General features: G+C 59.2%; 1 protein-coding gene across 3 annotated transcripts in view; it reads right to left on the minus strand.

The window, feature by feature from the left end:
- The window catches only part of CCDC85C (coiled-coil domain containing 85C), a gene marked incomplete at both ends in the record, with an annotated part of 82,407 nt that overhangs the window by 12,961 nt on the left and 42,386 nt on the right, over window positions 1–27,060 (minus strand). For all 3 annotated transcript variants that reach the window (XM_079700535.1, XM_079700534.1, XM_079700533.1), the window contains one exon: window positions 7,924–7,997. In XM_079700535.1, coding sequence (XP_079556661.1) covers window positions 7,924–7,997 — 74 coding nt within the window. The remainder of the gene's footprint in view (window positions 1–7,923; window positions 7,998–27,060) is intronic.

Raw genomic sequence — 27,060 nt, forward strand, 5'->3', positions numbered from 1 at the left:
GGGGCCTCTGTCCAGGGCCATCACTGCAACACTATCCAGCTCAGAGCGGGTCGCAGCGGGTGGTGTGAGCTCGGGCCACCCCAGCCTCTCCGGGCCTCTGTGGGGCTGCAAGGAGGCCCCCGGCAACGGGAGCACCCAGTCATCGCCTACCCAGGGACTCCTGCTTGCACAGCCGGGGGCTCCCCTGAGGCCACCTGCAGATCCTCCTGGGGAACGCCGTCAAAGGACGTGCTGAACAGAAACGGGCCAAGGGCAGAACTCAGAGAAGACAAGGCCAGGCGCCCACCTCCCCGCCCCTCCGCTCAGGGCTCCTCACTGGGGGGCCGCTTTCTGGGCTCGCTCAGAGGCAGCTACTCGCCCTGCCTTCCTGGTCCCAAAGGGCTCTCAGCCCCTCGGGTGGGCTGTAGGCTACCACAGGACATGATCCTACTGTGTGCACCCAGGCAGGGAGGCAGTGCCTGACAGGTGAAGCAAGGCCTGCCACTGTGGAGATGGAAGGTGAGCACCAATACGGGGGTGCTCGGGCGTCCCCATCTGGCAATCTGCCCACAGGTGACCGCTCAGGTCCCCAGACCCAGGGCCCATGGGCCGATGTGTATGCAGTGACCAGGGGCAGGACCCCATCAGTGGGAGCCATCCCTCAGCCTGCCAGCCCTCGTGGTACAGGGAGGTGTCGGTGTCTCCATCATGGGGACAGGGCTCCGATCCCAAGTGACACCAGCCCCGCTTTCCGAAACCCTAACACAGGGCAGTAACGCCTACCTCCCAGGGGTGGCAAGGCTGTAGCGCTCGGAGAGGGTGGGAGCCCAGCACTGGGTGCTGGTGGGTTCTTCCCACCTCCAGGCATCCCTGGAGACCTCGCCCGAGGACCTGGGCCAGCTGGGAGCCAGCACTAACTCCTGCGGCCTCGGCAAGCCCTCACCCTACCAGGCACTGCAGGTTCTCCTGCAAAGTGCAGATCTCGACCTGCCCCCTGACCTCACAATCTGGGCAGATCCGGTGAGAGGTGGGTAAGGAGGGGCCTGGGTGGAGCATCACGAGAGGCTACTGTCTCATAACTCTTTTGCTGTTATTTTGTAAAGCTGGGCAGTAACGCCGGCTCAGAGAGAGGGCGGATCCCACGATGAATCTAAAGGCAGGACCAGGGCACCCTGGGTGGTGGTCAGCTCCCAGGAAGAGACGGGAGGGTGCTGCGGGGGGCACCCAGAGCAGACAGGGCATCACACAGCACTCCAAACAGCCCCCACCCCACACAGCACTGCAAACAAGCCCTGCCGGGCAGCTCTACCTGAAGCCAGCTTCTCGGGCGGCCATAGGGGCGGGGCAGCTGGAAGGGAAGAGAGCAAGTGTCACCCAGCAATGCCAACCACGACCCTCACCTCTGCCCTCCCTCCCCTGGACACCCATTAGCCCAAAGCCGCCAGGACCTCGGCTGGGCTGGAGTAGGGAGGCCAAGGGCCGAGGTCGGGGTCCCCAAGGTGCCTCACAGGCGCCCCGCGTTTTTAGAACCTCCAGATTGCACAAACACTGACAGCGCGCCTGCCACACGCCAGGCACTGGGGCCCCTTCACAGCCCTCCCCGAGGCTCACACCGGAACACGGCTGCCCCTCTGAGAGGCACCCCGAGATCCCAGCCAGCGGGGCGAGGCCAGGTATCTGCCTGTCCTCAGGGCGAAGGTGGCCTGCGAGGTCTCTCACGAGAACATACGGGTCCTACCCACCAGATTTACCTGCTTTTTTCCCCTTTAATTTTACGAGAACTTATTAGCAGGCTGTGAATCAAAGGGGCTGCGGCGTGGCCGGGGATCCAGTGGGTTCTTCGGATTAGTGCTCAGACGAGGCAGCGTGGCGTCCACGTGTGGTTAACGCGTGGCTGATGTTTCTCACCCGCAGCTGGCACTGCCCCCTACTCCCATGCAACTTCAGGTCCTAAACCATTTTTCAAACCCGGATGCGTGTACCGCCCAGAACCGCGTGGTACCGCGCTGACCAGGTCTCAACCGCAGTGACCGTCATCCCCTCACGGGTCCCCTGGCGGGACCATTACTTGCTCCGATGAGGTGAGTGAGGGGCAGGTCATGTAACCTCCGTGGAGGCAGGTGGGGGACTCTGGAGGGTACAGGTGTTGCAAAATCCAAATCCCATCGCAACTGAGTGGATCTGAGCAACTCGCCAACTTCCAGGTCTCCGTTTGCCTGCATGTCAGTTGGGGTCCAGAAGGACACCCAGCTGCTGGATGGCCCACAGGCGAGGTCACAGTGGCTGACCCATGACCCTTATCGCCAGCCAGCCCCGGCCCTCAGTGCCTTCCGTGATTTGCCCTTTAATCCTGGGGCAGACACCGTTAGTGTCCCCATTTTACAGTTGGGAAACCTGAGGCACAGAGAGGTTAACCCACTGGCCCAATGCCACCCAGCTGGCAAGTGGCACTTTGGGGGTTGGAACCAGGCCCTCTGGCTCTGCGGTTGGCCTCTTACCATGCTGACCACATGGCGTCTGGCTCACCTGGTGGACACTGGTTAAGCCTCGGGCGTAGGGGACAGAGGTAGAATTCCTAGTCTCTCTTCCCGCCCACGTTGCTACACTGGCCATCTGCTTGGATGACGGGAAGAGGGGTTTTCCTCCCTGTGGCTGCGGAAGAGCCTGCACTGGTTCTAAGGTTCTGCTATGAAGCAGATGAAGCCCTCCGGAGACCACATCACTCATGACAGAAGGGGCGGGGACATGACAGCGAACCCCGGACACCAAACAGGCGAAGCAGGGATGGCCCAGAGCCTGTCAACAAAGCAGCACGTCACAGAAGATGCCAGCGAGCAGAACTGCCACCACAGACATACCGTGAGGCCAGCATCTCCGCAGGGCTTGGACAAGGGGACCAACCAACCAAAACAACCCTCCGTGGGGACGCGGGAAACAGTCCTGAGGTGCCAGCAATGGGCTCAGATAGTAGCAGACTGTTGCTCAGTCCCAAGGCCTGGATGGTTCAAAACTCAGACAAAAGGCAAAGAGGAGCAGTCCATCAGGGACCAAGCCCGGCTGAATGGGCGTGGTCTGCCAGACCTTGAAAAATCCCAGGCTCCCAAGACCAGGAAAAGGAGAGAAGCGTGAGCACTGCCCGGGCGCCCCCAGGTTCCAGTCAGTGCTGTAGCAGGCATCACCATCAGCCCTGTCTTACAGGTGAGCAAACCAGGCACCGGGACATAAGGTGTCTTACCTAAAGCCACACAGCAGGGATTATCTGAATCCAGACTCCTCTGGGGCTCAAACCCACTTTCTTATACCGTCAGGCCAACAACACCATTGCTACAGGTTGAATTGTGTCCCAGTCAAATTCGTATGCTGACCTGTTGACCCCACGCTCCCCAGAACCGTGAGACAATACATTCAATACATTTCAGTTGCTTAAGCCCCTTCTCCACGCATCCCCGTCTGCCAAAGCGCGTGGTTCTTTGTTACGGCAGCTCTAGCAAACTAATACAATCACCTGTCCCAGGAAATCCTCCTCCACCCAGGCCTCAGTTTCCCCATCCATGCTTGGCGTAAATCCTGGGGTCACTTCCAACCTGAGTGTACAGTGACCCTGTGTGGCGTGGCAGGATGGGAAGAGCGGGCACAGGGGCCAGGCGGAGGGGGGCCGGCTGGGACGGGTCACAGCCGCGGGCCTGGACCACCGCCTCCTCTCCCCCACATGGCCGCCCACTCTTGCCCAACCTGCTTCTTGCTCTTTTGTGAAGCTGGCTTCTGGGCACATGCGGAGCCTTCATTGATCAGCCCAGCAGGGAACTGAATGGAGGGAACCACAGAGCGGACGCCCCCGCGTCAATGACAGCCGTCTCCAGCCCAGCCCAGCTAGGCACAGAATCCACGGGAAAAATCATATCACATACGGGGCTCCAGATGAATCACTGCAGAGGAAGCAGCTGTGTTGATGAAATTTTAAAGCCGACATGAGAAAGAAAATATGAACTGCAATACAGTAATTTAGCCTGTGAACACTCTGGCACATTTTTAATTAAAGCTGTTCTGGAATTAAACAGAGGCCGTGGAGGGAGAGGGTGGGCAGCGGGGAACGGGAATCCACAGAGGCTCTCTGCCCTCCCACCCAAACCCCAAAGCCACGTCACCCGAAGACAGTTAAAAGAGTAACACTGCTCTCCCCTGCTTTTCGCCAAAGGCAGATTTTCCACTTTGCACAGAGCTGGAGGTTTCTGTGTAATTTGATTTCACTGAAAAGATACAGGTGCCAGAATCATAAAATCTCACAAGCTACAGCCCATGAGACTGTGGCCAGAATCCCACCCATGGCAGCAATCTCCTTCTTCAATATTCCCAAACATGGCCATCCATACCCCCCCACCCATCCATCCACACTTGATTACCTCCAAAGATGGTACACTCACTACTTATGAAGCCACTGTCCCTGGTTAAGCAGACCCTCCTTATTCTGGGCAAGAATCAGCCTCCCCTCCTGGCCTTGGAGACCAGGTGGGTGCAGCCAGGGTTTCCCAAGATGCATCCACCAAGTCCAGCTGGGCACTGAGACACAGATGTGACCACTGAGACCCAGCAGCCCAGTCCTTGACTACCTAACAGTCCAGCAGGGGTCGGGGCCAGGCTTCACAAGGAGGATCCCAATAGCCCATCAGCAAGAGAGGGCAGCCTATGGGGCTGAGAGAGCCCAGAGCAAGTGCCAGGCCACCTGGGGGTGGCTGGGGAAGGCTATTGGCAGGAGGCCAGGAGGAAGGAGGCTAAGGAAACCCCATCTTCCCTGGACCCCATCAAAATAAGACCAGTGGTCTACTTGTGGGCTGAGCCCTGCCCACGGAGTTCTCCCCACCTCCACTGTCCTCCACAGGCCTCCCGTATACATGAGCCTGCTGGCCAGGACAAGGAGGCAGCACAAGAGTGTCCCCTGGGGGTAGGCCTCTGCCTGGACACCACTGTACCCCCGGGCCATGCATACAGCAGGTGATCAGTTACACATGGAGTGAGTGAGCGAGTGCCCATTTTACAGGTAAGCAAACAGAGGCCAGGGGAGAGGAAGTGGCTCAAGGGTCCTCATAAAGCTGATGCCACCTGAGCCACCCTAGGAACCCAGAGGCAGGCAAGGTATCAACTGCTGCCAGGAAGCCCTGAGCAGGCCAGAAGCGGCCCTTCTCTCACTGTTTCTCACATCTCCTGCGTGGCTCAGAACAGCAACGCCCTCCTCCAGGGCACCCACCCACCCTCAAGGCCAAGCCCTGGTGGCAGCAGGTGGCAGGGGCAACAGGAGCCCCGCCCATGACCCTGGAGATGCCCTGCCCACACCCTGGCCCCTGGGTGCTTCTGCATACTGTAGGTTGAGGGTCAGCCCTCGGCTGAAGTAAGGGGACCCGGGCAGGTAGGTATGCAGTGCACTGGGGGGCCAAGGCCCCAGCACCACACGGCTGCCCCCTTCTCGGGATGCTGGGCATGGCCCTGACGCCGCTCACTGGGAGACCCTGAGCAAGGCCCCCACTCGCCAGCAGAGTCCTCGTGAGAAAGAGACGAGGACAGGACCCAGGCGCCCCACCCCCATGACACACACAAGCACCCCCGGCTACCGCCAGAGCCGCTCAGCCTCACGAGGCTTCACTGGGGGAGAAAGAAACGTCTACTCAAGAAACAAGAAACTTGGAACCCTGGCACACTGGATGGTCTCTGAGTTCCCAGCACTTCTCCTGTTCTAGCGCGGAGCCGGGCCAAAGCAGGTTCTCATCCCTAAAGTCCAATCTGCCTGAAGCCAGCACGCCTGGGCCCAGGCGAGAGGTCGCGCCCCCATCTGACGGCTGTGTGTTTCCGGAGAGCCCGGCGTGGGTACAGGTCGGGGACAGAACCCCACTGCTGCTGCCTCCAGGACAAGGACAAGGTCCCCAGTCTGACCCCTGGGAGCGGGTCAGAGCAGGCTTGGCGGGGAGGGACCAGGCAGAGAAACCCCCTGCCCAGGTGGTGGCCGCACCCCTGATGCTCCAGACACAGGGCCCCGTCAACCTCCACCTCTGCACTTGTGGGCACGGGGCAAGTGGACACAGCTATGGGGGGCTCCCTTATGAGGCCAGGGGGTTCCCAGAGGGAGGAGGAAGAGGAAGGACTGCCACTCTGCAGCCTGAGCATGTGCAGGTTTTGCACAAGTCCATGGTCAAGTCTGCCATGTGGAACTGGGTGCATATTCACGGTGGGACAACGTGGCCTAGGAGAGCAGGGGCCCCAGGGACACTCCTGTCCTTGTTCTTGGAAACAGGACCACAAGCCATGCCCTGGCTGGACCGCAGAACAGCATTGCAAATGGCATCCCAAATCTGGGGTCCAAGCTCTCAACCTGCTTCTCCCCCAGAAACAGTGACACAAAGAACAGCTGGACTGGGGCAGGTTCACAAGGCTGCTGAGCCCCCTGGTCGGAGGCTTCCACTGCCAGAGCGAGGCCCTGGCCTTCCTCCTGCTGTACGGTGGCTGAAGTGAGTGACTTGCTCCCCTGCTTGCTGGATGGGAACCAGCTCCAGGGCAAAGGCCCCCAAGTCCTGAGGCTGCCCCCATCACCTCTGCCTACAGCTCCTGCAGCCCGCCCCACACACCCCCCTTAGCAACCAGGACAAGCCCACGTGGAGTGTTCAGGTCTAAGGAGCCCTAGCCCACAGCCAGGCGAGGCCCCAGCCCCTCCCTGCCCTTGCGAGCCCCGAGGAGCCAGCATATCTTGTAGCCAGGCCCTTCCAGCACCTTAACAAATGACACAGTTTGTCTGAAAACAAGCCTTGCAATTCAGTGCCTGGCTATGTGCCTGACACAGTGCGCTGGCCATGGGATATGGGGGAGCAAAGACCCAAACGTCAGTCACATACTCTTGTAGGGTCCTGCCGAGCCAGGGGGAACTTCCAGCAGCCCCTGCGAGGGCGAGAGGTGGGATGGCAGTCACCGGGCTGCACTTGGGGCTGTGAGCATCCCAGCCGCCGCCCAGCGGGCAGAGCGGGTGCCTGAGCAGGGCAGTGGCGGCAAGCCCACTGGTCGCCTAGCAACAAGGCCAGGCAGCTGAGCCCTCCCTGGGGCTGGTTCCCAGAGAAACGCTCTGGGCATCCTGGCCGGCCACTTATGGGCCAGCAGATGTGGCAGGGGAGAGGGATACTGAGATGAAGTCAGGGATGAGTACAAGGGAGAAAGAGGCTGGAGGGTCAGCCGAGCCAGCTGGCCCCAGACACCCCGACCAACCGGGCTGATCACAGCCTCCCATCGCCACCCTGCCAACAGCAGGAAAGGCCCCTCGTCCTGGCAGCCATGTCCCCTCCACGCTCCAGCCGCACTCGCCAAGGGCACAGACGCCTTCCCCCCACCTCTCATCCGGCACCACCTCCTCCCCGCACTGAACCCATCACCCATCTCTAACCCGCCGTCCCTGTGCTGGGGACAGGCCCGGGGCAGGCCGGGGACGAGGCCTGGCCTCATCTGTCTGTGGACTCAGGCCAGGCAGGAGGGAGGAGGGCAACCCCAGCCCAGAGAGGAACTGGCACGGCAGGGGCAGGGAAGTTTCCATGTGGGTCTGAGCGGGGACGGGCCAGCCCGCCTCTTGGGCCTTGATGCGCCCATCCAAAGGGCAAAGCAGTCCATTTCTTCAGCACTTGTGTGTGTGTTCTGTGCCATCTCTGAGACAGACCCAAAACCAGCCCCCAAGGAGCTCGCAGACCACGGGGTGGGACAGACAGGAAAAGGCTGTGATGGAGGGAAGGCAGGTGGCCGTCCTCGGCCGGGTGTCCCAGGAGGTGACTCCGGGCAGGAGTCGGGGGCAGGTGGAAGGTTAGGGGTGGGAAGGGGGAAGGGAGCCCCAGGCATGCTGGGGCGAGGGTTAGGCCCCGAGTGGTGGGTGGCAGCAGGGCCTGCGCTGGCCCTCAGGGTGGGGTTGGCCCACAGCCAGCCTACCTGTGCCAGGAGCTTGTCACCCTCCAGCAGCTTCACCTTGGTCTCCAGCTGCCTGATGTAGGTGGACGAGGGATCTGTAACGACACAAAGGGGGCATGTCACCCATCAGCAAACTGTATCCAACAGGCGGGTCCACCCTCCCCTGGGCCCCCTCCGGTGGACCTCTGAGCCCAGGTTTCCCTGACCTGCAGAAAGGGGATGATGGGACCCTCACCAGCTTGTCCTGGGCTGATTCCTTCAGCTTCCACAATGCTTTAGGTCCAAAACGAGTTCTCACAAACGCTCCCCTGGTGGGACCCTCACCCAGGGGCAGCCCACCCCACGGCCCAGGGTCCAGGGAGGCCCTCCCCTGCTCAGGGGGGAAACTGAGGCCCCGAGCATGCCAAGTCAGCATCTGGGCTTCCTCCACTCCATCCTGCCCGACACACAAAACTGCTACAAGCGATTTGTTTGGGGGGCTGCATAGTGCAGATAACCCACCACCCCTCCTGCAGTCAGGGGCCAGTGAGATACCTCCAACCACACGCCCCCAGTTCCTGAACGCGGAGGGGGTGAAATCCACCTTCCCTCACCACGCTGACCCCGCTGCACAATCACATCAGAAGTGGGAGAGGGACTGCCCCGGTGGCGTGGCGGTTAAGAATCCGCCTGCCAGTGCAGGGGACACGGGTTCGAGCCCTGGTCCGGGAAGATCCCACATGCCGCGGAGCAACAAAGCCCGTGGGCCACAACTGCTGAGCCTGAGCTCTAGAGCCCGCGAGCCACAACTACTGAAGCCCACGCACCTAGAGCCCGTGCTCCGCAACAAGAGAAGCCTCCGCTCGCCGCAACTAGAGAAAGCCCACGCGCAGCAACGAAGACCCGACGCAGCCAAAATAGAAGCTAACTAATTAATTAATTAATTTTTAAAAACCACCTTAAAGCATCCTGTCTCTATTAAAAAAAAAAAAGAAGAAGCGGGAGAAATTCCGCCACCCTGGCTACCCACAGCCCTGGTCCTGCCTCCCCATTGGGCTGGAAATCAGCTCAGAGGGGAAAACTAATGACTAACTCACTCCAGGCCAGGACAAGGGAGCCTGCCTGGGTGGAGGCCAAGGGTGACCTGGGGCAGAGAGGGCAAAAGGGGAGGGAGGCAGAACACGGGACAGGGAAGGTCAACACAGGGTCGGGTAGGCAAGGGGACCGAAGAGTCCCAGCAGGTGCCCGAGCCGAGGGAAGAAAGGTTAGGTCTGGGCGCCTCTGTGACAGCACGGGGCACCTCCCCCAGGAGGTCTGCCGCCACCTGCTAAGGGACGGCTATGCGCCTCTCACCTGCACGAGCGCCCAGCCAGAGGCCACCCAGCCCAGACGCCAGCCTGGACCCTGCCCACCCCTGGGCCAGTGTGCTGTTCCCACCGGCCCCGACCCCCAGCAGGACTCAGGGTCTTCCCGGATCTCACCAGCGGCCCCTCATCTCAGAAGGCACCAGACCTTCGACCAAAGCCAGCTCCCTAATGCCCCACACCACTGCCCCCGCCCCGGAGGGGCTTTTAACCTTCCCAGGTGGGCAAAGGGGGCTGAGGTGCAGCCAGAGGACAAGCTGGACCGTCATGCAACCACGCCAGCAGTCAGCACAACTGCGGACGAGCCCTGGGCCCTTAGCGTCCTGGTGTATGACATGGATGCCATGCCCCTCCCCGACAGAGCCTGCCGGCAGAGGAGGAGTCCACAGGCGCCCTGTGAGGATGGGGCGGCCAGTGGCCCCCTCCCCAGGGCCCCAAGCCCCCTGCGCTGGAGCCTGGCCCAGGCTTCATGAGCCTCCGTCCATCAGCAGCGCTAAGCTGCTGCCTCTGACGCACCCCCAGTTACAGGAGGTGCCCGTGTGCCCCGTGACCTGCCTGCTGTGGGTCACTCTGTTCCCCAAGCATACCCTCAGGAGCCTTGTCTCCCCAGCCCTGGACCAGGTCCAGGAGCCCTCGGCCCCGCCCTGGGCAGGAATGGGGGGCGGCCCAACCCGCCCCAATTACATAACCAACTCCTCCCCCTGCTCCCTGCCAGTCACCTCTCGGGAATGTGGAGCCTTCTAGAGAGGAAGAAGGTCACTGGCCAGCCCAGTCCCCCTCACTCCCAGGGAGACCCTGGTAACACAGGGCAGCTCTGCAAGGAGCCCCGTTGTGTGACCTGCGAGAGGTGCAATGGCTTCTTTATACACATGTGGGGCAGTGGTGGGGCAGGGCGGGGGGACTGGACCCCGGGCAGTGACTGCAGAGGCTTCCCTGTGCCCAGGGCCCGGGCAGGGGACCCTCAGCAGTCACTACAGTTCACACCCCATGCTGGCCCCCGGCCTCGGTTTACCCGTCAATCAGCCCAAACTGACCAGCAGTTCCTACATCGTGTCCGCACCCGCCCTCACGAACAGGCCTGACAGGAAGGGGCTCAGTGTTATAGGGGTGCTGGGCCCTCTGAGCAGGGGGACGCAGATGGGGTGCAGCCTGGCCTCCCCAATCCTCTGTGTCCTCCACCTGCTGCCGGCAGGAGGGTTCCCTGGAGCACCACCCAGGAAACAGTGGATAAGGTAAAGACCCTCCCAGCTCCCTCAACCTTACACGTTAAAACAACCACTGACCCCTATGTGGTCCCCCTCTGGGTGGGGGTGGGAAGGTCCCCCCATCCACCCCCTGTGGGACACATGGCAGTCCCTCACCTGGCGCCTCCTTGAAGGCTCGCAGGGGCCAAAAGGCGTCGTCCCCATTTTCCAGACGAGGAGGCCACAAGGAACAGTGTCCCTACTTGCTGGCAGGTGAGCAGGGAGGCCCAGGGCCCAGACCTCCAGACCCTCTCCCCACCACCCAGGCCCACCCCCATAGGTCAGTGCTCAGGACCCCAGGTGTCCCGCCGCTCTGAGAGGGGCTAACAGCTCCGTGCCGTTGCGAGAAGCCGGCAGAGGTCCCTAATGAGACGTGGCTCTTGGTCAAGCATCTCCCCTGGATGCGCCACTACTGCCCAACCCTCGGGCACGGCCACAAGCCAGCCCCCTCTGCTCACCGCAGCCCCACCAGGGGATGTGCTGCCAGGCACAGCCCTGAAGTCAGGAGAAGGACCAGCCACCTGTGTGTGACCAACGACCTGAGTCAGGTCACTAGCTCTCACGCTGCCCTGGACGGTCACAGAGCCACCCTGAAGGCGGGCACACCACCCGCCCATGGTCTCCTGGCCATGGGGGCGATTTGTGTCCCTCTGCCATTCCGATGGGCTGAGCCAGGAGCTCCCAGCCCTTCCCTTCTCTGTCAGACTGCCGCTGGAGCCACGGCCTGGGTGGGAGTCAGCAGACGTGCCGACCAGCTTAGCGCCCGCGCCGGGCAGCAGGCGGGCCGGGCACACCGCCGCTCCACAGCCTCACGCCCACCTCCCAGGATGGCAGTCGGGAAGAAGGAGCGGCGACAGAGCCAGCGCCGCGAGAAGGGACACAGGCGATCGCTCATCCCACAAACCACGGGCCGCGTCCGTGGCCCCAGAGCAAGGAACCGCTCCGCTCAGCCCATCTGTCTGGGTTCGCCCCAAACCCCAAGAGGCTGCAGAGGATGAACTACACTTCAGACATCAAGGTTTGTTGGGTTTTTGTTTTGAATTCCAAAAGAACAATGTGAGAAACTTAAAATGTTTTAATCACCCAGTGCTCCCACTGGAACGTATCCTAAGGAATTAATTCCAATCATGAAGAATGCAGACAGTGTTACAGTGACCAAAACTGGACACAACTATTTGTCCAACAGCAGCAGAGAGTTTATACCCTTGTCGTCAGCAGATGACGTCTAGGAGAGTTTCTCTCAACGGTAAGAAAAACACTTAAATGCCAGGGAAAAGAACTGGACACAAAACTACTCGTAGAATTACTGTTATGTTTAAAAATATCGATGTATTGAAACAGAAATCCAGGAACGAGGCACACAGAGATACTGACCGTGGAGGAGTTGCCCCGCGAGGAGACGGGTGACTGTTTATTTATTCACAGTTTCTCGTTAATTTTCAAATAATCTCCCTTTAGAATAGGGAGAAATCTTTCTTTATAAAAAAGAAGAAGGGACTAAACGATTGGACCCTCACATCGCAGAGTCCCCTGTTAACGTCAAGGGAAACAGAAGGGTGGCCCAGAGGACGGCGTGGAAAGTGGGCCCCACCTGCCACCCTCTGCCCACTGCCCCCAGCTCTGCTCTGGGGGCCTTTTCCGAGGCCCAGGCTCAGCCCCGAGCCTGCCCGATCCTGCAGAGTTGAACAGGCTATGAGGCCTCCTCCTCAAAGACCCAGATAAGCCTCCCCGGCCACACGGGACCCCGTCCCCACTGCCCCTACCCTCAGCTCCCCAAGCCAGGCTCTGCATGCTGCCAGGAGCCAGGGAGCCGGACATCTGGTCACCTGGGGGTCAGAGCAGGTGCCCTGCCGTGGGGAAGAGCGAGAGCTAGGTGGACCCTCAAGTCGGGGTTGGTGGCAGGGGGAGAGCAGGAGGGCAGGGGACGCCAGGAAGGGCCCGGCTCCCCGGGAGGGAGGACGATCCTTCCCAGCAGCCTCGGGCAACTCAAAATCCCACGGGGCGCCTCCATGCCCCGGCCTCTGAGGGAAGCGCCATTTCCTGGCGGGGGGGTGGGGAGGGGCGTGGGAATGAGAGAGGTGACTACGAAAAGGACCCCGAGCCAGGCTGGCCAAGGTATCCCCTGGACATTCCCTGACCCTCCCAGGGCCCACTGGTCCAATTCTGGGGGACTCACGATCCACCTTCCTTCTGGAGGGACAGGGAGAGCTCCCCGCACCATTCTCGCCCCCAGGAGCCTGAACATCAGCCCTCGCTACGCCCCTCCTCACAGGTCCTTGTTCCCAGGGGCGTGGAGGACCAGTGCAGCCCGTGGGTGGGTGGGAGTCCTGGAGCCGAGGGTCTGCAAGCCCCTCCCCACTGGCACTGATTGGCTCCACCGAGGAATCCTGTGCCAGGTGCTGGCACTGACCATCAGGGCACTCTGCCCTCCCCGAAGCTGCCAGCTCACATCTCCCCCCACCCCCAGCCTGGCCCCCTGCCTGCCTAGGCAATGTCACCCCAGCCTCACCATCGGTCCAAACTGCAAGAATTTGGGGGCCAGAGGCCACGTCCAATCACCCCGTCACCCCCTCCCCACCCAGCTCACCGCTAAAGCACGTAGTAGGCCCTTGGAGAAAACCTGAAGACCTAACAGGAATCCGTCCTACCGGCTGGGTCGAACAGGTTTCCCCAAAAGAGCTGACTCTTAATCCTATGAGCTCCCCCCAGCAGCAGCTGCAATGACAGTAAGAAGCGCTCAGCCTGTGACAGTGACCTGGCACCCCCAAGGCCCCAGAGGGTACAGCATGCCAGCGGCCAAGGGCAACTGTCCCTCAGACCTTAGCCCACGGCATTTACCCTGTTGTCTTGTGCCAGGAACTTTCATCTTAATTTGGGCGAGACAAGGACTCGCATACAAGCGGGTTACGTGGGAGGTGACCCCAGGAAGCCCAGGTGAGGGCGTGGAGAGGCGAGGCGGGGAATGGGAGCTGAGGAGAAGGGTGTGAACCCGCTGGGGGTCCCACCGTTACTCGCCTGCCCAAGGGCTCCCTGGTGGGAGGCTCTCCTGGCAGGAAAGCGGTATTCATGCCCCAGGAGTGCCCACCTGGAGAGGGGACAGGGCAAGCTCCCAGGCAGAGCTGCAGGCGCCCACAGGTGAAGCGGGCGGTGGGCACGGAAGCGGTAAGTGCCACGGGGATCTGGGCGGGGCGCCAACAGTATCTGCCACAGCTTGGGAAAAAGTACGACTTTCCCTCTCTGCAAAGGAGGAAGTGGATGGAGGCTGGGGGCAGGGGGCTGGGGGGTGGCACCGTGACACACAGCCACATGCGGGGCCTGATTCTCCAGCTGCTGCCTCTTCCAGGGTCCCCACCAGCCCTGCCTCCCTTCTAGCCCCCCCTCCCTGAGCGGGGTCCCTATAAGGTCTCGGGGACAGGTAGGCTTTGCGGCAGGTCATCAGCAGGAGACTCAGCAACGCCACACCTTGGGCCCCTGCTCACACCCAGCAGCTCTGCCGTGAGATGGCTGGCATTTCCATGACGCAGCCCGGCTGATTCAATTCCCTTCTCCCTCCACTTCATTAAGAGGGGTCTACTGTGGCATTGGGGCCGGTGGCTCCACCAAGGTGGAAGGGCCTCATTAAACAGAAGCACCCTCATCATTCCAGGCTTCCCTCCCTCTCTGCCCCAGAGGATGAGAGCAGCTCCTGAGAGCGTCTGCCTTCCCGTGAGTCGGTTCCTGGGCTTCTCTCCTTTCTCCCCCGCCCCAGGACTGGCCCCCAAGGGGGTAGGTGAGTGCCACACATACCTGCGGGCCGTGGAAATCAAAACCAAGTAGGGCAGGCCCACTTTGCACCATGGCGCCTCAGTCTCCACCCTTGCCTCCCACCTGCCCAGGATGTGGTGGAGCTGTCACCTCTCACAGGTAACCTCAGACACTTCACCCCTATGGGGAGGTATCCCCATCCCCCCACAGGCACAGAAACAAGGATGCAGCAATGCACCAAGTCACACAGGCAGGGCCACCAGGAGAACCACCCCCAGGGAGCTCGGACCAGCTCCGGGCACCAGGGACAGTGCTATGGTCTGGATGTCGGTGTACCCCAAAATCCATATGTTGAAACCTAATGCCCAATGTGATGGTGTTAGGAGGCGGGGCCTTTGGGAGGTGATTCGGTCACGAGGGTGGAGCCCTTGTGAGTGAGATTAGTGCCCTAACCAAAGAGACCCCCACAGAGCTCTCTTGCCTCCTCCGCCAAACGAAGACACAGCAGGGAGACAACCGTCTATGAACCCGGAAGTGGCCCTCTCCAGACACTCAGTCTGCCAGCACCTTGACCTTGGGCTTCCAGCCTCCAGACCAGAGAGAGAAATTCCTGTTATTTATAAGCCACCCAGTCTGTGGTATTCTGTTATAGCAGCTCGAACAGAGTAAGACAGACACAGAGCAAGGCGAGGTCATTCCAGCAAGAAGCAGCACACTTAATGAGCACCAACAGTGTGCCTTACTTACAGGCAATCGTCTTCATCGTCTCTTACTGTGAGCAGGGGACCGACCCCTGTTTACAGATGAAGAAACTGAGGCTCCGGGAAGTGAAGTGACAGCTGCAGACCAGGCAGTGACAGAGCAACCTGCTCTCCCCAGGCAGCCTTCCCTACCTCGGGCTCAGTGCAGCCCTGGGCTCAAGGCAAAGGCCACATTTCCTGCAGTACCCAGTCCTGCTGGGAGACAGGCCGGTACTCAGCCCCAGAGCGGCCGCTGCCCTCCCACCCTGCCCACAGACCAGGCTCGGCAGGTCTTGGGCTGATGTTCCTGCTGCCCTCACCTCTGATGGATGAGCATCCCCATCAAGGCCCGGGACACTGATCCAGCAGAGCCTGGGAATGGTCCTGTCTTCTTAAAGGACTTGGAGGATGTTCCAACCCCAGGCCCACCTACTCCCCAGACCCTGAACAATCCCAAAGGTCACCAAAGGACTGAATTCTTGCAGAGCAGCGGGTCCCCAAATCCAGGACTAGAAAGGCAAGTTACCTGTTTCATGACAGTCCAGGCTACCAGGGGGCTGTGAGCTCCCCATCACTAGTGAAAAGCAAGCAGAAGCTCAATACTGGACGGGAGCCCCTGGAACACTGAAGTTCCCCCACGTAGCTGGGAGGAGGGAAGCTGTTCACTGACCCCAGCGCCAATGTACTCACTCTACTACCCTCTAGATCCCCCAGGGACCCTGCCAGGTGGGCGGCAGAAAGCCTATCATACAGAGGACAAAAAGAACGCTCAGCGAGTGAATGGGTCCACCCAACGTCACAGAGCCAGGCACCGGCAGGACCAGCAATCACGCGTGCTTGTGTAAGGGCATGGTCCCCTGCTGCGAGGGTCTCTCAGCCTAATGCAGGAGCTGCAGGAATAACCATGTTTGTGGAAGGGCAAAGGGTGGAGTGAAGAGGCTCAGCCCAGGGATGAGGGGGGCCGAGAGCAAGGATGTGCTGATGGGGAGAAATCAGGGACTCCTTCCTGAAGGAGGCGGCATCTGAGCTGAGCACTTAAGAGCAAGCAGGACTCTGACAGGCAGACAAGGCAGGATGGGGATGGGGAGGATGGAAGGCGAGTCCCAGCTGAGGGCGCATCTGCCTCCTGGCATACATCACGGCCCCAGGAGGTGCGGGCTGAATGTGAGACAGATATTATTTATGGATGAAGGTGAAAAGGCTGAGGAGGCATATCAGAGGAACATCAGGTTCCTGCGAGGATACCTCTTGGGAGTGGCAGCACTCAGCGGGGAGGGTGCCCCTGCCCCTCCCTCTTCCAGGCGGGCCTGCCCACCTGAGCTGCCCACCAGCAGGTCTGCACGGTGGGCAGGCCAAGGCAGCCGGCTGCAAACTCTGAGATGACTACCAGAGCCTCGGGCGTGAATAAGAGTTCCCCAGTCCACACAGGACATGGAGAAGGGATGCTTCTTTCCCATTCGCACACGCAAATGTTACTGAGCACCTATTATGTGCCAGCAGACGCCACGCAAAACCCCAGCCCTCCCAGCACGCCCCCGTAATCCTCACACCAAGCTATCCCTGTTTACTGCAGAGGAGCCTGAGACTCAGAGAGGTTAAGGAGCAAGTCCAAAGTCACACAGTGAAAACACTGCAGGGCTGGGATTTGAACCCAGGTTTGTCCAGAGCCAAGGTTCCTTCCACCCTGCCTCAAAGCTTCCCCAGCAGCCCTGGGGGTCCCATACCATCACCCTGGGCCTCTCAGAACATTATCACCATGGTGGCTGGTGCTGCTCATTCCAAGCCTTGACTCTGCCAGGGAGACACAGCAATTTTCATCCATTCTCCAGACAGGGAAACCAAGGTTCAGGAGGGGCCCAGTAACCGGTCCAGTCACAGAGTCATAAAAGCAGGGCTGAAAGTCAAGACGTGCGCGTGCGTGCGTGCGTGTGTGTCTGCGTGTGTCTCCATCCCCTAACCCGGTGCTCCTCCAGGCCACCCACCGAGGCAGAGAAGGTCAAGGCTTGGGAAGACTCATGGTTCCCCTCCCCTCCCTGAGCAAAACTTCTCTTCGTGGGGCAGTTCTGGAGACTCTCAGCCTCTAAGACTGGGCCCAGGCTCCAGGGAGCTCCACCCTGGACGGTGTTCTCCTGGCTCTGTTGCCTCTGGGACCCCCACCCCAGGGCATCTGCAAGCCCCAAGGCTCTGGGCCTCACGGGGTCACGAGTGTCTGAAAGGCTGGCCCCCAGCCCGTCCCAAGCTCGCCGCTCCATGCCCTGATCCGTGGGATCCTGGAAACCTCAAATCCCACATCCCCAACTCAAGTGGACAGCCGTGACCCCACCCTCTCCATCCTGAGCCTGCAGAGGCAAGCAAACTAATGGGCACAGAGAGAAACGAACAACTGCATTGATGAGAACTGGCATCTGCCCACGCTGGCCGCTCGGCCTCTCGTGACCAGGCGCACGGCTGTCTCCTGGCTGCCACCTGCCCCTCCGTGTGCCACACACACAGACCAGGACCCCACGGATCGGGGCTCTGTCCACCCGGGGCCGCCCGGCATTTAATTCAACCTGCGCCGAAATCTCGAGGGAGCGGCCAAGCAGGAGGCCGAGTCCAACTCGGCTCATTTAGAATACATCCCGGTTTGGGGCTTCCCTGGTGGCGCAGTGGTTGAGAGTCCACCTGCCAATAAAGGGGACACGGGTTCGTGCCCCGGTCCGGGAAGATCCCACATGCCGCGGAGCGGCTGGGCCCGTGAGCCATGGCCGCTGAGCCTGCACGTCCGGAGCTTGTGCTCCGCAACGGTGGAGGCCACAGTAGTGAGAAGCCCGTGTACCACAAAAAAACACACACAAAAATAGAATACACCCCGGTTTGGATCCGCCTGCAGCCACTGGTGCCCTCAAGCTGAAAACTCAAACTTAGTTATCCATCTACCACTTGGGAAGCCCGACCATCCCAAATTGAAACTGTGTCATTATTTCAAAACCAGGGGAAAACAGGAAAAAAAGAATTCCTTTCCTGTGCCTTCAGTTTTCAGGCCCAGAAGTTAACCTATGTGCTTAGGTGACAGTTCAGGTATCAGCACTGTTCATGTCCCCTCCCCCCACAACCTGATTTCACTCTGAATGATTGGGAATTATGGATAGAGGCTGAACAGACCACCTAGAGGCCCCAGCACGGCCACCTAGCCACACAGAAGGCGAGTTGCACCTGGCCTGGGTCTCCCTGGGGACATTTTAACATTTGATCTCTTCTCCCCTGGAACCAACTAAACTGGACTCCAGCGAAGGGGCCTGGATGTCCATGTACATTTTAAACGTCCTCCGGGTGATTCTAACGTGCACACAGGGCTGGGGACCCCTGATCTATGCTGAGCAGTGACTGTTCGAATTGTCCCCCTCTCGGGCTCCTTTCCCGAGGGACCCCACGCCTCCTGGCCTTGATTACTCACTGGGGCTCAACCCCTGCAAACACAGCTGTACCACAAGGGCTCTGAGGAGGCCAGGACATGCGGGACGGATGTCTGAAGGTGGTGAGGAAAGGGGGTAGGTGGGTAAACATTCACGGAGCCCCTGAATGTATGTGCCAAGCCCCTTGGTAGCCAGAAGTGCAGACCTTGCTGGTTTCGGGGGAAAGGGAGTTTGCTTTCATGGTTAGATATCATGCAGGTCTCTACCAAGCATGAAAAGCTGGTGGGCCCAGAGTGGGGCCAACTGTCCAGCAGAGGAGGCAGGCGTGGGGGGCAGGACAGCAGGGCACACTCCAGCCGCCGGCAGAGGCGTGCGGTGCGGGGAGCTGAGGCAGGTGGAGCAGGCCCAGCACACAGAAACTCTGGCTGCATCATCGGACACAGGGGAGCGGCTGGAAGTCCAGCCGGAGATCTGACACCTCAGCAGAAACCCCGCCCTGTGAGAGAACAGCAGAGCTGGGGCTCAAAGCATAGGGAGCAAGAGAAAGAGGGGGCTCCAAGCAGTTAGCTCTGGTGGCAGCACCATGTCTGGACGGTGCTTTGCTGATTCAGTAAAAACAAGAATAAGTCATCACAAGAAAGGTGGAGGGATCTCTGGGGTGGTGAGGGCCCCCAGAAGCTCTGCACGCCTGGCACGCATGCCCTGCAGCATTCTGTGCCGGTGGGGGAAGGCCGAAGTGTTTCATGAAAGGGACTGCGGCGGGTGCGGAGACTGAAAATTCAATCCCAACCTCACACCACACACAGGAAGCAGTTCCAAGAAGGACAGAGAGTTCTATGTGGAAAAATAACTCTAAAAACTTGGGCTTGTTTGATACAAAGGGGGTGACAACTTATGCTACAGGCAAGAAGCCAGTCACAAAACACCACATATTGTATGACTCCATTTATATGAAATGTCCAGAGTAGGCAAATTCACAGAGGCAGAAAATAGATTAGTGGCTGCCAAGGGCCGAGGGGGGAGGAAGCACAGGGAGTAACTGCGGATGAGTAGACTCTCTTTCTGGGGTGATAAAAATGACCTGGAATTAGACGGTGATGGTTGGGTGACTCATCCATTTCAGTAGTAAAAAGCACTGAATTGTATACTTTCATATATATATTAACTGTGTGAATTTTGTCTCAGTACAGCTGTTGTTAAAAAAGAACAACTCCAGGGCTTCCCTGGTGGCACAGCGGTTAAGAGTCCGCCTGCCGATGCAGGGGACACGGGTTCGTGCCCCGGTCCGGGAAGATCCCACATGCCGTGGAGCGGCTGGGCCCGTGAGCCATGGTTGCTGAGCCTGCGCGTCCAGAGTCTGTGCTCCACAACAGGAGGGGCCACAACAGTGAGAGGCCCACGTACTGCAAAAAAAAAGAGAACAACTCCAGGACTTCCCTGGTGGTCCAGTGCTTAAGACTTCGCCTTCCAATGCAGGGGGTGCGGGTTCGATCCCTGGTTGGGGAGCTAAGATCCCACATGCCTCGTGGCCAATAAACCAAAACATAAAACAGAAGCAATATTGTAACAAATTCAATAAAAAGAGCAACTCCAAAAAGGGAAGGAGGGAGGGAGGAAAAACAAGAAGAAAAACAAAAAAAAAAAAATAAAAAATAAAAAGAGCAATTCCAGCTTTCAAGTGGGAAAGGATTTCTTAATCAAGAAGCAAAAAGAACAAACCATAAAGGGAAGGCCTGTCATACTCAACTGTGTGAACATTAAAAACCCTGCCCAACAGCAGACCACAGATCTGTGAGCACAGTCAGAAGACCAGCCTCCTGCAAACCAAGACAATGAGACAATTTCAGCCATTTGACCGACAGAAAGTGAACAGTGGTCACTCATGTCATGGCAAGCGCGTAAGACCCAGGAACCAGGACACAGGGCGCCCTGGCACCACAGACCAGACGGCCGCCGGCATGGCTTCCTGCCACTGAAGATGCACCTGCCTTCAAGGACCCCCGGCGGTCCAGGCGTGCAGAAACAGGTACAAGGACGTGTCCCAGTGCTGGCTAACGTAGCGAAAAAAAATGGAGACCACCTCAAAGTCCTCCCTGGGAGACCAGGTGAATTGTGGTTTAACCAAACAATGAAATACTATGCAGAACTGGAAACGAATGAATTGGAATGACAGGTACCATCAACAAGGATCCATGTCAAAAGCACGATGGGGGGAGGGGCGGGGAGGCGGAACTGAGGGACACATATAAATGTGACATCATTTATAAAGTCCGAAAACCTGCAAAGCATCATCGTACCTTGCTTATGGATGTACAACCTGTAAGAGAAATCACATCTGTGCAGGAGAATGGTTAAGTACCGAACTCCCGGCGAGGCTCTCTCTGGGGAGGTGGGGGTGAGGAGGTGACCCACAAGGTGCCTCAACTCTACCTGCAACACTTTATTTCTCAAAAGGATCTGATGCTAAAATGCTTTCTTGTTGGCAATCTGATAAAGGTGGGCAGTGGAATAAAGAGTCTCATTATTCTCCAAGCTTGTTTCTTTTTACATATTTCTTAACAATAATAGTAGTAATAACATTTTTTAAGTAAAAGGAAGAAAGTTGGGGCAGCGCAACAGACGCTCCAGAAAAGATACTGGAAGCTTTGGATGTTGGAACACCCCCTCCCTCGGTCCCAATTCCCGGGCTGTCTTTGGAAAACCTCACAACATCCCTGGCAACGAGCCTCCTTTGGTGCCGCCCCCCACCCCTTGGGAGCAGTCAAATGGCAGCAGGTCAAGAGCCTATGGGGACGAAGGGCCACAGGGATGGGAGGCTGACAGCAGTGGGAAACCACCCTCCCGCAGACAGTTAGGGCACAAGAGCGGGTTCCCTCTCTGCCCCAACTGCTCTGTGACCTTGAACAAGCTCTTTCCCTTCCCCGGGCCCAGAAAGAGGCGGGCAGGAGGCCCAGGTGACCCAGAGGGTCAGAGGGCAGGACAGAGATGCGACTCAGAGCCCCTACAAGGCAGCATCCCTGCAAATAGGCAGGGCAGCAAGGACCCGGCCGTTAAATGACACAGACTCGGCATGAGGACGGCAAATGGCCCTTCCCACTTCACAGAAAACCCACAGCAGGTGACTGCTGACCAAAAGATCATGGACAAGACTGGGCTCCAGGGTGCGTCCCCCGAGGTCCTGGGGAGGGCGCGTCCTTCCAGCCGGTGAAGGACCACCTCCTTTTGTGGCCAGGGCGTGTCGCAAGAGGAGAAAACTGGTGAAAGGTTCCAGCTCCGGCAGCACCCTCAGGCCTCAGTCTCCCCAAATGACATCACAATAAAGATATCAGCCTGCGCTTATGAACTGTACTTGGCAGACTACCGTCCACCCAAAGATGCCCACGCTCAACCCCTGGAATCTATGAATATGTGACCTCACGCGGCCAAAGAGACTTCGCAGGTGCGATTAAGGTTATGGCGGTCGAGAGGGGGGATTAGCCTGGATGATCCAGGTGGACCCAATTTAACCTCATGACTGTGTAAAAACGGAGAGCCTTTCCTGGCTGTGGTCAGAAGGAGAGGTGACTGAGGAATGGTCAGAGAAACGTCCTGTTGCTGGCTCTGAAGACAGGAACGGGGCCACGAGCCAAGGAATGCGGGTGGCGTCTAGAAGCTGGAAAAGGCAGGAGGAGGATTCCCCCTCAGGTCTCCAGAAACAGTGCAGCTGACACCTTGACTTTAGCACTTCTGACCTCCAGAGCTCTAAGATAATACATTTGTGTTGTTCAAGCCACCAAGGTTGTAATTTGTGACAGCAGCCATAGGAATCTAACAGAGGAACTAAAAGCTGTGGCTGTGCAACTGCAGGTGACTTGCCTAGCCACTCTGAACCTCGGTTTCATTTAAACATGAGACTTAAAACACCAATTTTGGGGCTTCCCTGGTGGTGCAGCGGTTGGGAGTCCGCCTGCCGATGCAGGGGACACGGGTTCGTGCCCCGGTCCGGGAAGATCCCACATGCCGCACAGCGGCTGGGCCCGTGAGCCATGGCCGCTGAGCCTGTGCGTCCGGAGCCTGTGCTCCGCAACGGGAGAGGCCACAACAGTGAGAGGCCCACGTACCAAAAAAAAAAAAAAAAAAAAAAAACCAACACCACCAATTTTGGAAGGCTGCTGTGAGGACTAAGAAAGGTAGCAGCTCTAAAAGCCCCTGGTATCATGGCCAGCACTTCCTTAGTAGATACTCAATAAAAACCAGCCCCAACGTCTCCACTGCCCACACTCCAGTGGCATGACCTTGATGGGAAAGAGCGGCGAGCCGAGGCTTCGACGCTGCCAGCTGAGGGCACACCAGCACCAGGTCACCATGGAGACGGCAGAATCAGGCCACACTCACCTCCACTGCAGGACTGCCCACCTGGGGCCTGGCCCACCCGAGCCCCCTGCATTTGCCTCCCTTTCAAATCTAACAAAGGCTGGTGCATCACCACACTTTTAAAAGTGGGGTGTGAATCCAATTTAGGAATGTCACACTCGGAGGTTATCTGAAGCAAAGGTGGTATTGTTTGTTCATAAGGCAAATGCCCCCTTCTCTATTTTAAGGTGAGATTTTTGTAGAGCATGGAGTACAGGCACCGCTGAGCTGGCTGTGATGGGGGAACAAACTGAGGCTGGTTCCATACACCATAGGGAAGACCTCCCCGCCGTAAACAGAGTCCTGGGGCGGGTGAGGGTCCTGTGTGCCTGGACCACTGGGGCTGGACAGACCCTAGTGACTGACAGCCAGCGCCCAGCCCTGTGTTCATGGATGCACAGCAGGCAGCCTAGAGGGAGGGAGGGAATGAGCGAGCAGGTGAGTCCAGGTTCAGCCTCCCGCCTCCCAGCAAATTGCCCCCCCATCCCAGCTCAAAGCCCCCTAGGAAACAGGTCTCAAAGAGACAGTCCGAGCCAAATCCAGGCAGAAAGGTGGGTCCAGAAAAGAGGAAAGAAACGTGGCAAGAGGAGAAATGGCCCAAGCCAGCACTAACCGGGCCCCAGGCCCCCATGGCAATGAGAAGCCCAGGCTGAGGGAGACCAGGGAGGACGTCCGTGGTCACAGGTCACCTGGAGGTCTGATGCGAATGCTGCAATGATGGGGCAAACCCCGAAGCTGGGGGTCCAGGTGTGAGACGCAGGGAGAGGAAGGACAAAGCTCTCCCAGGCCAGAGGAGCCTGCGCCCAGATGGCTCCCACGCCGGGAGAACGGAGGGGTCTCCTCCGGGATCCAGGGCGGATGGACAGGACCCGGGCTGCTGCCTGGGGGTGCCGTGAGCTTGCTGTGTGACCCAACCGCTCTGAGAAAGCTCACAGACCTGCGTGTCCACCCCAGGTCATCGTGGGGGCCTTCTCGAGGCTGGCTCCAGGGAGGTATGGCCCAGCAAAGCTGGCAGTGAGGAGACGGGCACCGCCCCAATCCCTGCCACGCAGCAGAGAGGGCCTGGGCGTGGGGTCGGCAGGTCCGGGCCGGCTGCATTTGCTGGACAGGGGCACCCCCGCCCAAGCCTCAGTGTGCCCTGGGAACCAAGAAGACAGAGCAGGCTCCCGAGCCTCCCAAAGGAAGGGCTTGCTCCCTGCACAACACCCTTCCAGAGAAGGGCCACGGCGTTGCAGGTGTTGGTGCCGACAGGGGGCTCTGGGTGTTTGGGGTTCACGCGTCCCCCCAGGTGCACTCCGGTCCTGCCATCGCTTATCGGCTCAGCTCTCTGAATGGCCCTGCAGCCCGGGCTGCCTTTCACCCAGTAAACTGAGTTGAAATTGCCCTTTGGACCCACAGCTTTCCGCACGAGGGAGAGGGTGCACAAGCTTCCAGGACTCAAAGGTCACCTGCTCACCTTGGGCAGGGCTTGGAAAACCCTCCACTTCCCACCGTGACCTCAGTCGGTGGCTCGCGATGGGACAGCCGAGCCCGGAGCTCAACCTCCTACCCGCCAGGCACCTGGTCACCCCAGGCCGCTCAGGATGTACCGGGGGTGTGATCCTCCACGGGAGAGGGACCTGCCCTGCGACCTCACGTTAGCGACTCAACGTCTCTGAGCCCCTGCACCCTCATGATGGGAGGAATGATGCTCCTGCTCACTGGGCTGCGGGGGTGCGGGGGTGGAGACAATCTTCTCACAGATCCTTCCAGAGCCTCCACAAGCATAAGTTCAGAGTTCCCATCCCCGTGTGGAACTCGAGCAATTGACTTCCCTAGGGCCTCGGCCTCGCCACCTGCAGAGGCAGGCCTGCTTCTCAGGGTGGCCCGCCGGGCTGCTCTGTGACTGCGCGCAGAGCCCCTGCAGACAGACCCACCTCCCACCACCCCTGAGTGCTGGAGTCATCCTGCTCCACTGGCTGCACGGATCTGCCCCCCGGCTTTCCCGCCTAAACGCCCCCTCCCCCCACGCCCTCACTCCCTCACCCTCAGCCGAAGGTGACTGTGACTGTCCCCACACAGCAGCTCCTCCATGGTGCCTCTGGCCAAGCCTCGGCTGCCGGGGAGACCCCCAGTCCCTGCCCGAGCTGGCAGGTGAGGCACCCCCCCGGGATGCGCTGGGTCCTGGGCTGCAGGGTGCTTCTTACTGGAGTGTGCCCGCCCCTCACGCCCCTTTGCACGTTCTTGCAGGGCTGTGTCACACACCAAGACGGCACCCGGAGAAGGCTGGCAAGCCTCACGTTCCTGTACGCTACACAGAGCAGGAGACATCAGCCCCCTCCTGGGGGGGGCGGGGGTCAAACACCCAGCCCAGGCATCAAACACCCAGCCCGGGCTCTGAGAGGGGACGGTGAGGCTCGGCATTGTAAAGGGCAGGTGGGCAGCAGCAGTGGGGGGAGTAGGTTCTATGCACCAGGGGCCGGGCCCTGCCATCACTTGCTGTGTGACCCTGGGCAGGTCCCCTCCCTTCTCTGGGCCCCAGAACACCTCTCTGCACAATGAGGGAGTTGGAAGCCTCCAAGGGCCCTTCTGGCCTGGTGAGCACAGGTGGGCACAGGTGGGCCTGGTGGGCACACTGGGTACGGGCCACCACTGCAGCACTACGCCAGCCCACGCAGCTGTGTTTCTTTAAGAAAGATATGAACGCTAACAGACCCAAAGGTCAGGAGAGCTGGTGCCAGGATGAGGTCGGTGTTTGGTTACTAACGAGAATAAACAGACCTCAGTCCCGCAGAGGAAGGGCCCTGCTGGAGAAGCACCATGGGGAAGTGAGGTGGGAGGGGGACCAAGGACCCTCCCTCTGCGTCATCACACCCACAGACGACAGGTGACAGCTGGCCACCAGGAGCTGCCCCACAGCCAACTCCCAGTCTCAGCAGGGGGACAGCACAAGGCCTGGAAGGGGACCCCAAAGGGAGCAAAAGGGCCTGCAAGGTCAGCCCAACCTCTCCTGCTAACATCAGGGTAACGAGGGACCCCAAGGTACTCACCAACTTGCCTGAGGTCACAGGCCATCCTGGCCCCCAGGCCCTACAGTGGACACATGTCAAATCCCAACTCCCTTCTCCTCCCCGGCATCTAGCCAGCTGTTTGTCCCGGGCAAAGTGACAGTGACGATGACACTGAGAGCCAGGGATTACAATCATGTTGGATAAAAGAAGAATCCACACTGATACAAAACACGTCCACACACACAGCCCGATGAGGGAGAAGGGGAAGGGCCCTCACAGCAGAAGTCCAGCTGCTGGGTACAGACGGACAGAGAAGTGAGCAAGTCACCATTACCACCGCCAGAGCAGTGCCAGTGGACGCAAGCCTTGTGAGCGCCCGGTGAGGGTCAGACACCTGTGTGACCTCAAAGTGCCTCCCACAGGTTACTTATTAATTACAAAGTTATAGGTACTAACCTCACAGTGAGGAGACCTCCTGACCCAACGGATGGAAGTTTGCTCCCCAGACGGGCCGCACCAGGTACCTCCTGGCAGGACAGACCGACAGCACAGCATCCCCTCGGGGCCGTTCCTGCCCCAAACACACAGCCTGCATCCAACCCTGAGCCAAACGCGGGGCTGGTCTGTGGTCTTCAAAACGCAGAGGACATGTCAAAGGCGGATGGAGGAGACTTTCCGAATGAAGGGAGGCTAAAGGGAGTGTGTGATCCTGTGCTAGATCCCCGATCAGAAAGCAACTGCTCTAAAGCACCGTGCTGGGACACCCGGCGTGCCAGCTTCAATCTCCCGACACTGTCACCGTACTGTCACCACCTAAGTGAAAGTCCTCGATCCTAGGAAACGCACACCGGAGTGTTGAGGCTGAACGGGTGTGTTAACCCCAACTTCTCTCAAATGGTTCAGGGGAAGAACAGCCCACCTACAGAGAAGGAATGACCAAGTGATGAGGCAGCCCTAGGAAACGAACACACTCTCTCCTAGGGACGTATAAGGGCAAGAATGGGACATGCCAAGCAACTCGCAGCCACACACGTCACCTCCACCATGAGCCATGAGCCATCCCAGGCGTCACCCCGCCGTGCTGCCCAGAGCGTTGTCCACGGAGGGACCTTGGAGTCCCTGTCACAGCCCCCAAACCGACAGCCCTCCTTCCCGGCAGAGGCCGAGCGCTGACCTAAAGCACTGCGTGCAGGAAACGTAGCCGCCAACACGTCAGGAAACAACCTATGCTTTCCAAAAACAGAGCGCCAGTCACGTAAATTCTGGTTAACCCACCTGAAGGGGTGTTGTATAGACACTAACAAGGTTTA

Source organism: Hyperoodon ampullatus (assembly GCF_949752795.1).
Source record: "Hyperoodon ampullatus genome assembly, chromosome: 3".
In the NCBI taxonomy this organism is placed as follows: Eukaryota; Metazoa; Chordata; class Mammalia; order Artiodactyla; family Ziphiidae; genus Hyperoodon; species Hyperoodon ampullatus.